Raw genomic sequence first — 17,377 nt, forward strand, 5'->3', positions numbered from 1 at the left:
CTGATGCACTGACTGGTTATGACTGCATCATGTAAACCTTACTAAGGTCTGTTTGTCTCTCATGACTCCTCATAGTGGAGTTAAGAGAGATTTTACACACTGACTACATGTATCCATCTGCATTTGAAAAGTAGGATGAACATTTGTTTAGAATAAAAACTTTTTTTTTTCTTTTTCTTTTTTATGCATGCATTCTCTGGGAATCAAACCCATGACCTTGGTATTGCTAGAGCATCATGCAGCACCATGCTTGGGGTACACTGAATGTGGCAGTTGTTTGGTCATCTCTGTCTTTTGATCACTGCCAGGGACTGATGTGTAGGATAGATGGTAATGTTCCCTTCTGTTGCACACACACTGAGGCCAAAGAGACCGTTAATCTGGTAGTCACTTTATGTCCCTGATACTTGCAGTTCCTAAGAACAGCTGAGGATACGAACTCTTTGTGTCAACATGCAAATATAACACTCACACATGTACACACACACACATACATACAGTGACATAAATGTCCTTAAGAAACAGCTTATTTCAATATGAGTGGATATTATCACACTGACCTGGATATGTTTCTTACATTTGTTTTTTGTCTTGTTCTTTCCTCCTCTTTTAGGCTATGTTCACACTGCAAGACAAAGTGCCCAGTTCCAGTTAAAATTAACCAGCATTTTTCATTCTGAAAGATCAGTTGTGATTTTTTTTTATTTTCTTTTTTGACAAAGTTTATCTTATGTAAATGTATTTTGCTTTAAATATGTTTTCATATTTCTATAAATTATTTTTATTGTTAGTTTTTTTTTTTTTTGCAGTGTTGGTATACAACATTGAACTGCAGTGTGAATGTAGCCCTTTTGCCCTCTAGACAAAAGTCTGTTCTGTTCACAGTTCATTCTTCAGGTTAAGGACATCAAAGGTCATGAGAACATGCATGTCATTGCTTTCTTTAGTGACAGCAGCGAGCTTGAGTTGTGTGGCATTTCCAGTGACAGCATCACCTTCCCAAACTCTGCTCTTATTCATCTTCAGATCTGTCCGTTTCTCTCCCACGACACACACTCTTTGCGCACCTGGTACCCGCACTCGAAAACTCACTGAACTCTGGGGAGCCAGCACACCTGTGCGGGGCTCCAGCAGCACACACCCTCTTCTCCATGCTGAATACACACATGGAAACGGATCACCAGGCTTTTCACACACACTCCTGATTATAAAGTCACACAGTGACATGTAGTCCTGCTGAGGGGGTTTGCGTCCATAAATACCAAGACGATAGACTCCTGCTCTGGGTGCATGCACACTCAAGGTTACCTTACTTGTATCTGTAAATGTCAAGAGTACATATCGGGACAGAGGAAAATGAGCCTGCTCATGCAGCTCAGCACAGAGGGCCGCGTGTATTTGCAGGTCTGGTGAAGCACAGTGAAAGGTAATGTTGCACCGGCCTTGGGGTGCATTCACTATCGCCCCTGTGTGGCTGAAATGGGACACTCCGGCTTCTTGACTACGTAACCCAGGACCACACCACAGGCCCAAGTCTGGAGGATACAATGCGTTTGGGTTCAATCCCTGGTTTTGACAGTGCAGCAGGTAGTTCCCGGCATTTTGGAAATTCCCGCTTCCAGTGTCATAATCTTGCACGAATATAGACAGCCGGTAAAATCCTTTGTAAGGGCACATGACATTACACACCAGCTGCTCTGCTGTGATTTGTGACGCAAGGCAGCGCTTGGCTGCAGTGGCGTCAAGCTCATGGTGCGTGAGCTCGCACACCATCATCAGAGGTCGTGATGTGTGTAAGATCACCTTGCACTCGCCACCCTCACCCACCTCTATGGCCTCTTCTCCTTCGACGCTACAACCCCTGACACCTAGTGCTGATGCCCCTGCTGCTAGGCCCCAGTTTAGGTAGGGGTTATTAGGCAGGGCCTGCCTCTTCTGGATGCTCGGGCACTCCAGTTCAAGAGAGCAAATCCACAGCAGAGCCCCAGGTTCACCCTCTCGCCGGGCAAACAGCTTCACTTCATACGCCCCAGGCTCTGGGGGCAGTAATCGCAACTTCATCCCTTGACGAGTCACTGACATGAGACCGCAGGAGCTGTCAACCTCCTCCTGCTTTAGAGCTCCTGTCTGGGGATCCCGCTGCCTCATCTCATACGAAAAGGTCAACAGTCTAGAGGAGCTCACGGACACAATTGCTTCTCCGTCGTCTGCAGAAAACAAATTTTGACAAATTTTTCAAAATGTTACAGTAATGTTTTGCCTATATGTTCAAACTGGACAATTCTAGCAGTGACAACAATATGTAAATAAGGAAGTTAAATCTTTATATATATGCTTTGAGGACCTCTCCTGAAATTACAATAGTTGACATAGTAATAAAAATCCTATTTTTATTTAATTTTTTTGGCTTCTGGTGGAAGTAAACAAAAAATGTGCATGCTTATTAGAATTTCACACTGAAGTGGCCAATATTACTCACTTTAAGACATTAATGATAGACCTGGGATATTATGTGGATCTCTGTGAAAGCGATTATGCTTGATCAATTAATATTTTGACCAATAAAAATCATCCACACACGACTCTCCATTAATGGTAAATTACATAAAACTTAGCCATTGGCTGCTGTCAGATTCTTTGTTTAGTCAACCAGAATGCATTCGAGTGTAGTAGAATTCTGTAGCAGTTTTGGAGGGTGCTAAATCAGTGTTCACTATTTTTCATCTGTCAACACAGACAGATTACACAGACAGATGCCCAAAAATGAGTACAGAAAAGGGGTCCGACACAATCAGGATTTTTCCTAATGGGACAGGATAGCAATTTGTACTGCCCCTCCCTGGAACGCGATCACGATTTCTGGGAGCCCAGAAACCCTAGTGGGTTGTTTCTGTATTGCACTGCAATACTTTTCATTGGTTTTCAATGTAGGCATATTAGACCAAAGTGTTTGCTAGGTGTCTTGCTAAAGTTCACAGTGTCCCATGGATGAATGTTCAGTTTTAAAGAAGTTCAACTTTAAAAACTCATCTCAAGACCCTGTGTTTTCCAGGAGTGACACTGCATTTAGCTTCAGTGTGCATGTATGTTATTTATTGCCCAAAGGTTACCAGCAGAGGCTTTGTTAAGCTTTCTTTGTGGTTCCACTAATGTTTACACTAACTTAATACTCTTGCCTGCATATTCTGCAGTGCATGCTATAGACAGATTCAGTACGTTTTAGTTAAAATAACTTTTTTCCCATGAGACAGTCTAATCTCTGCAGCAAACGGTCTAATCTGTTTTTTTTTAGAGCTTCTCACCATGAGCTGATGCCAGCAGCAGCCTCTTATCTCATTAAAGTGTGACAGACATTGTGTGTGCTTCACTAATCTTCCCTTTTGAGTTTGTGCATTATTCTATTTTGCATATGTGCAGTTATATCACTAGTGTATGTTTTGTGTGTGTATGTACCTGTGATTGTTTTGTACTGTTTGGGTTGTGTCAGGGTCAATCCAAACTTATAAAATGCTGAGGTCTTCATAGGTCTTGTTTCAAACTCTTCTTTGGAGATGGGAGTGGTAAGAAGTTGCCAGGTCTGGTCATCAGGGAAATGTGAGTTTATGAACTCACTAGGTTCAGTCAGGAAATAAAAGTCATCATACCTGAAACAGACAGACATCACCACTGATTTTCCTTCTATTTAGTGTTGAATATTTCATTGCCAGTATGGATTTTCCAAAGAGTGCAATATGAGTTTTTCCCAGAAGACTGTAAATTTGCATATATCTGCTAAACCAAACCAACCAGAACTGAGATGAATCGCATAACAAACTTTGCTTTTGAAGAAAGTATTTGTAAATCAGAAAAAGATATGTACTTTATGTAAAAGGTTGTGTAGTCTACTTAATGTAATTTATGAGGGGAATTAACTATTATCCCATAAGTGTAATTCTTCAATGGCTAATATGAAATTATGCTAACTGATGGCTTCAACAGATGCATATACCATCAATTACATCAAAATCAATTCAATTCAAAAACAATTTCTCTACAATGGATAAATGAATGCATTATTTTCTCCCAGAAACCCAGCCAAAGTATATTGTATTTGTTGTAGTATGTAAAAACCACTCATGATATGTGTGTACTGTATGATATGAATAACTGACACTCTGAGGAGCCTGACCTCTTCACAAATGTTTTGAGTCTCATATCCACAGTGCCAGCGCCCCAGCAAGCATCAAGCAGCCACCACTGACCCCCCACGAACACAGCATTCCACTCATGATCGGAACATTTCTCAGCTAAACTGTCCCCGGCCTGGTATCCAACGCCTTTGCTGTACCCGCTCACCTCCACACACTCAATGCCCACCTCCCTGGAGAAAGAGAGAAAGTTCAGAGCCAAATTCTACTGGCATGAGATCTGGCATGAGATATATATATACTTGTGGCCGTTTACCTGCACATCTCCACACAGAGTGCAGAGTATCCACTACATACACCCTTTCCTGTCCTGATGACCTCATCTGAAGAGCAAATCTTCTGAGAAAAACCAAGGTATCCCTCCAAATCATACTCTAAGCACACAAACACATAAGACAATGTGCCATAGGAAGTACACTTACTAAAATAGTTAAAAGTCTTTTGACTTACTAAAATAATTTGTGTAGAAATATGTTTCACTTCAAAAACAGCTAGTAAATCATTCTGAAGTGGAAAAACTTCTTGTGCATGCAATTTTTGCATGTGCAATTACCAATATTATGACACAGCCAGATCCATATGGCCCTGAGTTTTTCCACATCATTTCTGTACCCCTCAGTGACTGCACGAGCAATCTTCAGAGCATCAAATACTTCCTTCTCTTTCAACTGAAAAACAAGTTCATGCCTAAATCTATTGTTTATATCATGGCTGTCCAAACTTGTTCTTGGGGGGCCACTGTCCTGCAGAATTTAGCTCCAATCCCAATTAAACACACCCGAACCAAGGTTATCAAAGTTTTCAGAATCACTAGAATCTACCTGGCAGGTATTTTGTGACAAGTAGGAGCCGAACTCTGCAGAACATTGATCCTCCAGGACCATGATTGGACAAACCTGGTTTATAAAAACATACAAACAAAGACTTGTGTGTTGTCTGTTACCTTTCTTCCTTTTTGGATTGAGAATGTATCTACTTTGCTGAAAATATCAGTGCTGGAGAACAGCAATTTTCTGGGATTCCTCTGAGAGGAGGAGACTGCGGGTAGATAAGGTCTCCCAGACTGCGTTCCACTGCTGGCAACTGAGAAGAGTTTCACAATCTCTTCTTGGCTCTTTTTCACAGTACTCCTCTTTCTTACATTCACTGACTTCGCCGCACTCTCAGTGGACAGTTGGCGCTTTGTACTCGGCCGTTGATCATCACATAACTTAGCTTCATAGTTCTCCAATGATGCCTTATGTGAAACCACATTTTCTTGTATCTGTACAGTGGTTACTGACTTTTGGTCATTTTTCTCCAGTGAAGGTGAACCTCCTCGCTGGCTCTTAATAGTCAAACAGATTTTAGTGCTGTTCTCATCCTTCATGCTGGTCTGTTGGATTTCAGATACATTCTGAAGTTTGTATTTCAACACGCCATTTTGAACTTTCATATCAAAATTTTGTTTATGCGTGTCACTGTTTGAATCTGTGACAACTTCTTCTGGTTGGCGGCCTCGGTTGCTGTTTTCTGACTTGATTGGATGTTGATCAATTTGAGCTTCATCAGTGCAGATGAGAGGAAAAGGAAACATCTGAACTAAAATGTATGTCATCCTGCTTGTTATATCACTTTAAACTCAGAAACCAACATCTGACATAGTTCATACGTCAAACTTCAATCTCTTCTTACTTTCAAAACACTCCAAAATACATTTAAAATGCAATAAGATGGAAAATCTTACCTTTTGCAATTGTGACACTCATACCTTCTGTCACTTCTAGTGTTGGTAGCTGATATATACTATGTCTTGGTTTCTATTGCAGGGGTCTGTATATATCTATTTTCTCTCTGTGTCCACCCCTATGAAAGGATAGTGTGCTAAAAATACACTTGGACTTATCATGACAGCCAATGAGCTCAAAGATACAAGAGAGGTGGAGAGAAAGAAGGGCATTTGATGTTGGCATGGAGGGTGAAGAAGGTTGTGGCTGGTAACTGATAAATTTATTAGCTAACAAAGATGCATAAACAAGTTTTTTCTTGACCTTGTTAAGAGTATTAAAGAGTTTGTTTGAATGTTTAGTCTGCTTAGGATAAAAAAGTGGGAGGTGCGCACACCCAAATTCATAACAATAATTAATCACAATAATCATCATCTCCTTCAGTGCCAGTCCTGAACTCGTTAACCCTGTTCTCCAAATTACTTGTCCTTCTGTAAATAAAATCACTGATATGGAAATTGTAGCTGACTTCAGTGGATACTGTCGCCATGCAGGAAAACAAAGCAGTTTTTATTTCCATACATAGAGACCCTTCCTCTGAAAACATCCTCATTGGCTCGGGCTCCATGTCAGACAGTCTGTCGGGGGCCCTCAAGGGTCTTCTTACATACCCCCTCTTGCAGGCTGAATTACCCCAGACCAATTACCCATCGGCAGTGTGCCAGAATAGCAATGACTACATTTGTGTGTTTATTTATGAAGTTCTCCCCTCCAGGTTTTGGAATAAAACTTGCATAAGTTTTCCTGTTTCTGGTTTGTATCATGTTAACATGAAGACTTAACTATGTACATGCAGCCTTGTAGATAACATGAGGGCATGAGGTGATGGTCTTTCTCCTTCTCAAGATGTGGTAATAAAAAAGATCCAAAAGTAGCCTTGAACAATATACATAAGAAACATTTATGAGGCATGCTCTGTCTCCAAGACTCTTAAAAATAAAGGTTTTTCTTGGCTTCTATGGTTCCATAAAGAACCTTTATCATCCATGCAACCTTTCCATTTCACAAAAGGTTCTTTATGGTAGATGATGGTTTTTTACAACTTAAAATGTTCTTTGCACTAGGAAAATGTGTTTTCTTCTAAGGCATCGCTGTGAAAACCCACTTTTGGATTTATTATTTTTAAGAGTGTACCTATATCTTATGTCGACAGAACATAAAAGACCGGTGGTTCTCAATCATTGACCTGCACTTCACAGTGGATGTCTCCCTTATCTACGTACTACGCCTGATTCAACTCATCAGCTCATTAGCAGAGGCTCCACGAACTGACCTGGGTGAATCAGATAAGAGAGACAAATGTCCAGTGCTTTGATCAAGGATCAGTAGTACTGAGTACTGTAACACAGTGTTCTCTCCTAAAGTTCTCAAGACTAAACTGAAAAAAGAATCCTAAATTCACAGTCACTCGGAATTTATACAGAAAGGATAAAATTTTTTTTTTTTTAAATAAATTACTGCTGCAGGGCTCTTCAAATCGCACATAGAGGAAACGTGTATGGCGTTCTCTGCGCGCGCTCTTGTGGGAAACCTTTCCCGCGTATTAGTTTTAATTTATGTCAGTTATCAGTCCGCTGTTAATGTAATTAAAAATATAGTCTTAAATAGGACGGGAAACAGGTTTTCCCTCTAAAATTCACACAGAAATGATATCGGCGGTCCATCAGTGTCGTCCAGTCGCACTGTTTTCTTGGAGCGTGATTGGTCCAGATTCAGGAGCTTTTGTTCGCGTGCTGCCCTTCTTGCGCTCGTACTGCCATTGCACACCTGAGGAACACTCGCGCGCACGGCTAATAATGCCAGTCTGTGTTTCACACTCAAGAGAAAAGAGAACAACTTGACTAGTTAGTCTGGATATAAAGATAAACTAACTATTAGAAAAGCTTCCCCTGGATGTGATTTCAGACATTAAAAGGTGTACCAAACTGAAAGACATGAAGACGGATAAAGACTGTGAAGACATGAGGGGAGTGACTGTCAACCGCTTTGCTGAAGGTAAGGATGTTTGTATCGAAACGGACAAGGTGAGGAACTTTTTTAAGGAAACATTTAAGGAAATATGCTTATGACAGTACTTGTAAGATTTTTCATGTTTGTTATTGTGGTAAACCTGGAATTCTTGCTGAATGTCTCACTCTTTGCGTGTTTGAATATACAAAAGCAACAAATGTTTGTTTTCCAATGCTACTCTTGAACCACATCTAGACAATCGTAACAAACATTACCATGGCAATCATCAATTTGTAACAGTTGTACATTTGTAAATTAATATCAAATGAACATATATATGTTTGTATCCATATTTATATTGCTGTAAAATCTCAATAATTATAACTATGTTATTGTTTTATAGTTACAATGGTAATTTATTAAAGGGATTTAGCATTTTCCAAAAATCCAAACACTAGACTTCATTATCACTGCCACAGTCCTATTATCTAGTCCTGTTATTTGAGACAAGCACAAGGCCAAAGATAGACTTCAAAGGAGATAACTACTGCCCAATCGAATAGGGTTTGTTTATAGTTATATATGAATTATATTATAATGTTAAATATAATAAAAATATGTTAATATATATCTTAATATGCTGTATGTGCAGTTATTTGGACAGGCATTGCAGAAGGTCTTTCCTTAAAAAGATATCGCTGCAAAACTCAGAAATCTGATCTTATCTTATCTGATCTTATTTATTTTATTTTTTTGGATGAACAGTTTAGTCATAAATAATTGTGGATAAATGAAAAATGTGTATGAACAATGATTTTGTATCAGCATAATTACCTTCGTGATTAAGCTGTATTTTCTCTTTCCTATCAAGACTGACACAACAAAGAAAGGATGAGTGTCCCAATAGCTTGCTACACAATAGAGCTGCACATAAGCTGCCTGGGCTCATACTTCTAGGTTAATGAGGGAAGGAGGGACTGCTGGATAAAGATTCATCGTTTTATTCTGCTGTCTTTCAGCTGTTAGTCTCACAAAGTCAAAAGCTATCAGGCTGTCTGACCAAAGAGGATATGATGTTTATTAACCTACAAAACATTAAGAAAAGCCTCTTTTTAAAGCATCATTGCACACCCATAATGATCAGAATCCACCACAGCTGTTGTGCCCTTAATAGATGTGTAGACATAACATGGTTTCTCCCACATTTTCTCTTGTCCTTGGAGCTGATGAAGTACTGCAAGTGTGAGGTAACTCTGAATTTTTGTATCGCTCTTTATTGTTGTATCGTTCTTAGGTTGTGAATTTAATAGATCTTATGACAGACTGTATTAAAGATTGCTTCATTTTTCATTCTAGCATTTCAAGATATTATGATATAAAATAATTGTTTTCTTCATCCCAAATCTCAATGTGAATGCACGTGCATGCCCTCTCACAAGCACGTGCACATGCGCTCACACAGACACACATAGTCTCACAGATACGTTTCGAACATTAGGTGAGGGTCCAGGGGGAGGAAGCTCCACCCTTTGTTGTTCACTCAGTTTGACTGTTGGCTCTTCCTGGAGGTACAATACAACTCTGTGTTCTTGAGTGAGTGTGTGTGTGTGTTTGCACCTTATTGCTTGTTCCAAAGAAAGAATTTGAAACTTAAATGTATTCAGTCATTCAACTCAATTCGGCTTATAACAAAATAACCATTTTTCACCAATTATTTAGTTCTCTTAAACTCTACCCCTTTCTGAAAATCAACCTCAAACTCAAATTTAGATCCGCCTTCATCCAATCAACGAATGAAGTATAGATCTATGTCCCGCCTTACACTTTTCTTTTTCGATAATACATTTCACTTGGATGTGTCACAATATGGAGAAAAAGATTGTCACTACTTCTGTTTCATAAATAGTATGGACTCATCTGTTTCATAAACAGCAGGACTCATTAAAGTTTTTTAGTGTTTATTAAGTAGTTAAGTTTTACATACACACACACACACACACACACAAAGAAAGAAAGAAAGAAAGAAAGAAAGAAAGAAAGAAAGAAAGAAAGAAAGAAAAAGACTATCAAGGTTCGCCTCATCTGTGTCTGCCTGCTTGATAATAAGATAAAAAGCAAAATAAACATATTTTTAACAAAAATCTAGAGTACACCACAGGAAACTAAACATACAGTATATGTTTGCAAGCCATAAAAATAGTGTCAGTTGTTGAAACTGTTTCTGTATTGTTGAGTCCTACCTGTGCTGCAAAACCACCCTCTATTTCCACATGCAAGTTAATTAACTGTATAATTTTGGATCACTATATAGTTGATCACATATTTTTGATGTCTTGTCTCATTTTGCTACTAATTGGAATGAACCAAAACTGTTTTGGGAATAAATTATTAGATTTACTTCTCTGAAAACCAATTACTTTTATTTGTGGTGTGAATAGGTAGTTCAGATTGGTAGCTTAAAGTGTTACAGTCAGCATTCACTACCCATAAATCTCTAATACCCATTGTTTGTCCAGAAATACAACAAAACATTTCCTGTGAAGCTTATGATCTGACTATCACAGTCAAACACAGATAGGAAGTGAGGTCTAGGACACACAACTGAAAGCACAAAGTATTTATCAAATGTGTGTGTGTGTGTGTGTGTGCTTATGGGATGGCTCAAAGTCGTTGTGTAAGGTTGGTGTAGATCTCTTACAGTCGCACAGGGCACTAGGGGGCAGTGCGTCACTCAGAACACTCTTTGATTTGCTGTAGAGATCTCTTTCTGTTGGCCAATGCACATTAGAGCTTAGATCGGGCCCAACAAATCAAGCCCGACCCTACCTGAGCCCGAGCACGTAGTGTCCGAGCCCGGCCAGGCCCCACACGTTCATTGTAATTATGAGCCTGAGCCCGATTTAAACTCGACCATTTTTAATATGTGGGCCGTTATAACCAGGGGCGGTGCCAGATGTTTTTTTTCTTTTTTTTTTTTTTTTTACCGCAGGTGCTGCTGTGCTAGATCATTTAGGCTACGGGGGAGCTGCGCAGTTTTTTTATATATATATATATATATATATATATATATATATATATATATATATATATATATATATGCGTGCCGCATTTAATGCACGAGACAAAGCCAACACATATGTTGTCACTCCCCACGACTAGTTTAAAATGTTTCCATACCTCCGATTTTCCTCCAAACTTGCTCAAAGTTAATTCTCCTGTTTTAATTTTTTTCTTTGCTTCTTCAATCTCCATGTTGCACTTAATCTCCTGAATAGTAGGCTACAGCACGCACAGCAGGTGTGATGCGTCACGCATGCGAGACTGCGAGTGGACGAGACGCTGCGCATGACACGTGACGTGCTTTATCAAGGGCCCGACCTGACCCAGCCCGAGGACGGTGGCGGGAAATGGGTCGAGCTCGGGCTCGGGCAGAGAATCTAAGCTCTAATGCACATTGTGTCCCTAATCTAGCCCAAATATTTTGTGGTGCAGTATGTGTGTTTTTCTGGCACCTCTGGACAACTCCGCTGAACTCAAGGACAATAGCAAGGTCAGGGATTGACCTCAGTCTGTGTACCCACAGCATCCTCTGCCCACATCAGAATTTAACCCTCTACTTCCCACATACACCAAGTCTCTTTTAAAATAATTGGACTATGATGATTGTGAGGTATGATATATCAGTAGTGTTGTTACACTGAATGCATGGACACATAGGTGGCTATGCTTTGCATGTCATACTGTGAGAGGTACTCGGTCTGACCATAACAGAATAGTTTAAAGAGCAGCGCATCACAATACATGTACACCTCAACAAACTCTTTTAAATGCTGCCAGTAGGTGTGTATCCTCAAACAAGCCTTTGATGGCAACACAGTGGAGGGACGAGAGAGGGGTTCTACACTTTTTATAATTATTGTGAGGGCTGAAATAAAAAAACAGATCCCCCACCCCCCGACAGAGAAATAAAATAAACAGACTTGGAATGATAAGCCTTTATGCCCTTGCTAAAAATTACTCACACATTCTGTTCTTCTTCTTTACCATTGTCTTCTGCTTCTTCTTCATCGTCATCTTTTTCCAACTACTTATACTGCCTTGTCATCATGTTCTACCACTGCTGCTAGTATTTCTGCTCCAACATCTTCTTTACATCTTTGTCGTCATTGTTTTCTACTTCTTTTGTTGGACTTATGATTTGTCGTCATCTTGTATATTGTCATCTTTTGTGGCTTGGTTTTTGTTTTCTTCATGATCATCTTCTTTGTCTACTGTCTTCTTTCTGCTATTTATTCAGCTTCTGTTCAAATGTGTGGATCATTTTGTAGATAATTTTAGCTTTTAAGGGATAGTTCACTCAAAAACGACAAATTTTTTCATCATTTACTTTCCATCATGTTGTTCCAAACCATGTCTTTTTTCCCTATTTTGAAGAATGTTGGTAAAAAGTTTTGGTTAACATTTGCTTATATTGTGTGGTCATAAAAACACATTTCTGAAAATATCTTTTATTTTCCACAGAATAAATAAAATCATACAGGTTTGGTTAGTAAGTGAAAATCACTTTTGGGTGAACTATTCCCTTGTGTAAAATATATTTTGGTGTGTAATCTTTATAATTTCAAATTAAAGTTTTCAATTTGTTTTAAGTCTTCCATTGGCTTAAATTGATAGAATATTTGCCATTTAAAATCAAACTCACTAAAATAATGCCATAGTGCTATTGGCATACTGAATTATTTTTTACATCTAATATAATTGGTCTTTACCCTCTTGCATTTATTTAACCGTATAGCTTGAAATGTGTTTCAGCTAATATACCCAATTTCTGCTGCCATCTTTGCAGTAAATCTCTTTGAAACATTGTTCCAACATGTCTTCACCAAAAATAAGAATGTCAAATAATCCAGATGAACCACACCTCACAACAGGGTGTGTATTTCTATCATGCCATGATTTAACTAGATGCAAAAATGACATTATTCCTTCTTGTGAAAGAAACAAAGGACATTGCAGTGACATCAGTATGTAAACTTACAGGCACAACACGTCGCACATTGCAAAACCTTTATCAGAATACACATTTTACTGGCTACTTTATGATGCAGACTCATTTCTTTCTCACACGAAAGTAATGTTAAATTCCAGTCAGTTTGTTGTGTCGATTCATCAAGTACGCAAAGTGAAACATAGGCTTTAGGACCCAGAGTCACACCTCAACGGAGGCAGGGCACATCTGACTCACTAAATATGTCTGAGGAATGAGAGAGAGAGAAGGAAAGATAGATACAGAGAGAGAGAGAGAGAGAGAGAGAGAGAGCAGGAGAGGTAGAAGTGAAGAGAGGAGGGTAGAGAGAGGAGACCGGAGCAGAGGTGATCTTGCCCCCATTAGTGTCAGGACTACAGGATGATTATGGGTTGAGAAGGGAATGATGGAAGCAAACAAAGTTCTTCATTTTGTGCCATCCGGTAAGATCCACATGCACTCTCACACATACACACATATGCACATGCTCCTGCGCTGTCACGACTGAGCATCCGAGGGTTCCCTGAAATTTGAGACTGTGTGTGCTAAACATGTACAGTGGAGAGGGTGCATGTGTGTTAGTGTGGTGTTGTAAGTTTTCTCTCTGTTGAAACCTGCAGGTCTGTGGATTGTTTTTCTCACGCGCTGCTACTGCCGCTGGTGTTTTTTGGGGTGCATTATGCTGGAATGCAGACAGCCTTTTTTGGGGCTGGTTCTCCGGAATGCGTCGTAAACACTTTTACGCTGTTAATCTTAAGACGAGTAAAACAGGAAAAAAGAAAAATGGCATCACACAGTTTGAGATACCCACACACACATTAGTAAAGCATGCACACACAAATACACATGAGGGAGAGGGAGACGTGAGAAAAGAGACTGATGCAAACACAGATCAAAATCAAGTACCTGTAGGGCAGCACTAGGAACAAAACCTATATGCCTGATCAGGCTGTACTCGAGTATGCGTGTGTGAGAACAGTGGGTATGTGTAGTTGGTAGTCTTCTGGGAGAGTAGGTCTTATTTGTACGCAATGTTGCTGTTCAATTCTCATTTCAAGTCTCATTGTGAGAAGTCAGTCTAATACTGCATGCAACACACATGCGCTGTCGTACTGCACAAGTGCACCTACATCACTCTCTTTCTGTCCTTTCCCTTCACTCGAAACCTCAGTGTAAACACAGAAGGTAATAGAAGTGGGAAGACACTAAATCTTGTGCTCATCTTCCCGCCAATACACCCGCACACACACACACACACACACACACACACACACACACACACACACACACACACACACACAATGAGACTGTGATTTGCATCCTTCACTTGAGAGGGTTGAACTTCAAATCAGTTGATGTCTCAATATTCTATCCTCGCATGTGTGTTTCTCCATGTGTATGTGACACACAGCATCAAGTGCGCATTTATCAGGCTGTTGTAATTGATAATTACTTTGTGCATGTCTTGGCTTGTGGATAATTATTGTGGCACTCTGTCAATACCATAATTTCCACAGAATCTCAATGTCACTGTTGCAGGTCACGGGTCATCGCGTGTTGTGGCCGTCTGAGAACTTTCTGCGATTCACAATTTCACATAGGTGAGCAATTGCTGAAACAGGATAGAAGTTTTTTAAACAGATGAGCAGATGAATGATGGATGAAAGAATAAAATTCATGATGGGACTATTGTAATTAGCAGTGTCCTCTGTCTTTTTAAGACTGTCTTTCTCTCTAACAAGTTTTGTGATTGCTCACCCGCCTCTCATTACACTCACATGAAAGGTGGACATTTTGTCCCCAGATTCCTTAATTTACAATTTCCCATCATGTTTGGGTATTGAACGTCATATCTGCACTGCAGATGGTGGGATATGAATAGATGTAATTTTATGGAGGGCTGATTTACTTTGCGTGGCTGTGTGTCCCTTTATTTTCCTCTGTATGTGCGTGTACAGTCATCCACCGAGTCCCAGAGAGATTGGTAATGCAGTTAGGCATCTCTGACTTTTCTGTTCCCCGTTTGTCTTCCACCCACTGTACATTACAGTCTGCAAAGGGAAATTAGAATCACACATTCCTCTGTTTATCTCCTCTGTTTATGGTATGCTGTAAAACGGCCATATGGGCATCCTCTCTCATACAAAGAGCGGCGTCTGTGGGCGCGAAAGAAACAGCCTTCACAGACGTTCACATGATGGAGAGCTTGACCCTCTTCTGATTTACAGACATGGCCGTAATGGTGATATTTTTAGAGGCCCAAATATGTGTGCGATTTGCCAAGTGCTGTGTGTTGTTTGCTTGAACCTAATTAATTGGGCATCTCTTCCGCTAAAAGCCTGATCCCAGATAGACATGCCTCTGCTTCTCTGTAATGGATTAAATATAGCTCACGGGAAAAGTTACAAACACTCGGTCCTCACTTTCTGTAAGAGAATGTCAGGAACCCCCTCTCGTATCCACACGCACACAAACACCCACGCTCAGGCAAACAGACGCGTCCCCCGCCCACCCCTGGAGTAAATCTTAGATTGCTTCAAGATGTCGGAGGATGCCAATGTTGATGAATTCCAACCTTTGATTGTGATGCTGCCCGTGCGCCAGGGGAGAAACCTCGCACACATGCCACTTTTCTGATCCACATAAGGCAGACAAACACAAAGATGTAAACACCACTATTCTGATGCACACAGTCAGACATTGTGCCAGGCTGTTTGACAAACCATCTTTGACATAAACTAGATACCATCATGGCCTTCGAATTTTAAACAGTCTTTCTATTTTAGTTCAGAATTCACATTACGTGTATTATATAGCTGTATCCTTTTTCTGTTCTCTCTCACTTGGGTTTTGTCTCCGGTTTGGTCTTCTTCTCTTGTGCCAGCGGTACTGTAGATTTTAAGAGGGAATGGTGGCCTGGCTTTAATAGAGGAAGAAGAGAATGTGCAAGCAATTAGCAGGAATCCCCCAGCAGAGCGCTCACGAAACCAGAGCAGCCGAGATATGAAGGAAAGGAAAATCTGTATTCCCTTGATGTACAGGACAATAGTGTCCATGCAAACATGTTTAAGCTGTGCATTCCCTTGGTGGCGTGTGATTAAAGACTGCTGTCATGTTGAAGCATGTTAGCACTGCGGTCACTAGATCTTGACGTCCACCTCTCTCTCTCTCTATCTCCTTCTCCATTTCTCTTTCCAATGCCCAAGAGGATGTTTTACAGGAATAAATGGGCTAAAGAGAGCGAGATCTGATGCCATCATCATAATATTACCTAGGCTTTTCTGTTACTGTTTGATGTGTTTTGTTTTTGCACACATGCAGATCTGCGTATTTTCTCCTATGGCTTATAGAGAGTGAGACGAAGAGAGGCAGAGAGGGAGCTGCTGGCTCACGTTCGACTATATAACACCATGTGATGTGTAGAGTATGCACAGATCACTATCAGGGTCACCTGGTGATTGCTCCCATCACACAGAGAGAATGAGGTGGGACAGACGCATCAGCCTAGCTGCATGCTAGAACATTTCTGCTGTATGAAATTCATTTGAAAGCAAATGGCTGCAGCTTCAGGATTTCCCTGCAAATTGCCATTAACAGTTATTTCAACCGAACATGTGAAGAACATTAGAACTGTGTTACACCTTATTCTGTGTCAAGTGTTTAATAAATCTATCATCAGAATGGTATCTTCTCTATTACAATCAGAAGATCCTCAGATGGCATGCCAACAGACCGCCCACAGTCTGTTCACTGATGCATATTGCACTCAAAAAAAAAGAAAATGCAAGAGCTGGCTGAGATCGCTGAATAAAGATGTTCAGTCTTTTCACAATGAAATTACTATCAATAAGCAAAACAGATGTCTGACTTTTTTAATGATGTATGTGAAATAATCAGCATTTTCTGCAAACTTCTACACATAGTTTTGATCATTGCTTCTCACAGATCAACACTGCTGTGCCCTTGTTTGAAGTAATTCAGGTTTGTTTTTTTCTAAGCTGGGTTATTATGTTTCAGTTAAAATATAAAATGTCAAAATCTTCAAATTATAAAATAAATTTGCTCCTAAACGTTGTGTGAAAACAAATCATAAAACATAATTAGTCGATTTCTTGGCCAGAATAGGCTCCAAACCGGACCAGACTTTATGCCGAGAATCAAAAGCTTCTTCCAGTAGAGGAAAATCCATGTATGCCGATGTCAAACTTGCATGAAGAAAGTAATTCAGCTTGACCTTTTCTAAAATCTTTTTAATGTGTGTTTATACGTTGATGCTCATTTGCACGCAGAATCATAATTTTTTATCATTTAATAATTATAGCATTGAGTTTTCTTTCCTCTATTACTCCGACAACTGCATGTGTATTAATATTTCTTTGCCGCTTTCCACAGTTTATTTGTGGAGAGAATGCATACTCAACTGTTTGGATTTTTCTCTCCTGCAATAT

At 39.9% G+C, this 17,377-nt stretch overlaps 2 protein-coding genes across 7 annotated transcripts in view; one reads left to right on the forward strand and one right to left on the reverse strand.

Annotated features, from left to right (window-relative positions):
- Positions 1 to 791: 791 nt before the first annotated feature.
- On the reverse strand, positions 792 to 6,102 carry LOC132110832 (kyphoscoliosis peptidase-like). The gene is made up of 7 exons (XM_059517832.1): positions 5,914 to 6,102; positions 5,131 to 5,729; positions 4,741 to 4,855; positions 4,444 to 4,561; positions 4,169 to 4,360; positions 3,454 to 3,644; positions 792 to 2,207 (listed from the first exon to the last, which is right to left on the reverse strand). Exons 1-7 carry the CDS (start codon positions 5,933 to 5,935, stop codon positions 880 to 882), a joined length of 2,565 nt encoding a protein of 854 aa, XP_059373815.1. The 5' UTR covers positions 5,936 to 6,102; the 3' UTR covers positions 792 to 879.
- A 1,617-nt stretch (positions 6,103 to 7,719) lies between these two features.
- LOC132110833 (solute carrier family 4 member 11-like) overlaps positions 7,720 to 17,377 on the forward strand; it is a 94,458-nt gene continuing 84,800 nt past the window's right edge. For 2 of the 6 annotated variants that reach the window (XM_059517833.1, XM_059517835.1), the window contains exon 1: positions 7,721 to 7,948. In XM_059517833.1, the coding sequence (XP_059373816.1) occupies positions 7,888 to 7,948 (61 nt within the window). In that variant the 5' untranslated portion in view covers positions 7,721 to 7,887. Of the gene's footprint in view, positions 7,949 to 13,166; positions 13,373 to 17,377 lie in introns of those variants that run through there. The other 4 variants (XM_059517836.1, XM_059517837.1, XM_059517838.1 and 1 more) reach the window with 3 other exon arrangements.

The sequence above is a fragment of the Carassius carassius genome, chromosome 30 (genome assembly GCF_963082965.1).
Source record: "Carassius carassius chromosome 30, fCarCar2.1, whole genome shotgun sequence".
Lineage (NCBI taxonomy): Eukaryota > Metazoa > Chordata > Actinopteri > Cypriniformes > Cyprinidae > Carassius > Carassius carassius.

Coding starts and splice junctions, on each gene's coding strand:
- LOC132110832 (XM_059517832.1), bottom strand. CDS start 5,935: ATGAGTGTCACAATTGCAAAAG. Junction 5,730..5,913: donor GAGTGTCACAATTGCAAAAG/GTAAGATTTTCC, acceptor GCACTGATGAAG/CTCAAATTGATCAACATCCA. Junction 4,562..4,740: donor CTGGCTGTGTCATAATATTG/GTAATTGCACAT, acceptor TTGTGTGCTTAG/AGTATGATTTGGAGGGATAC.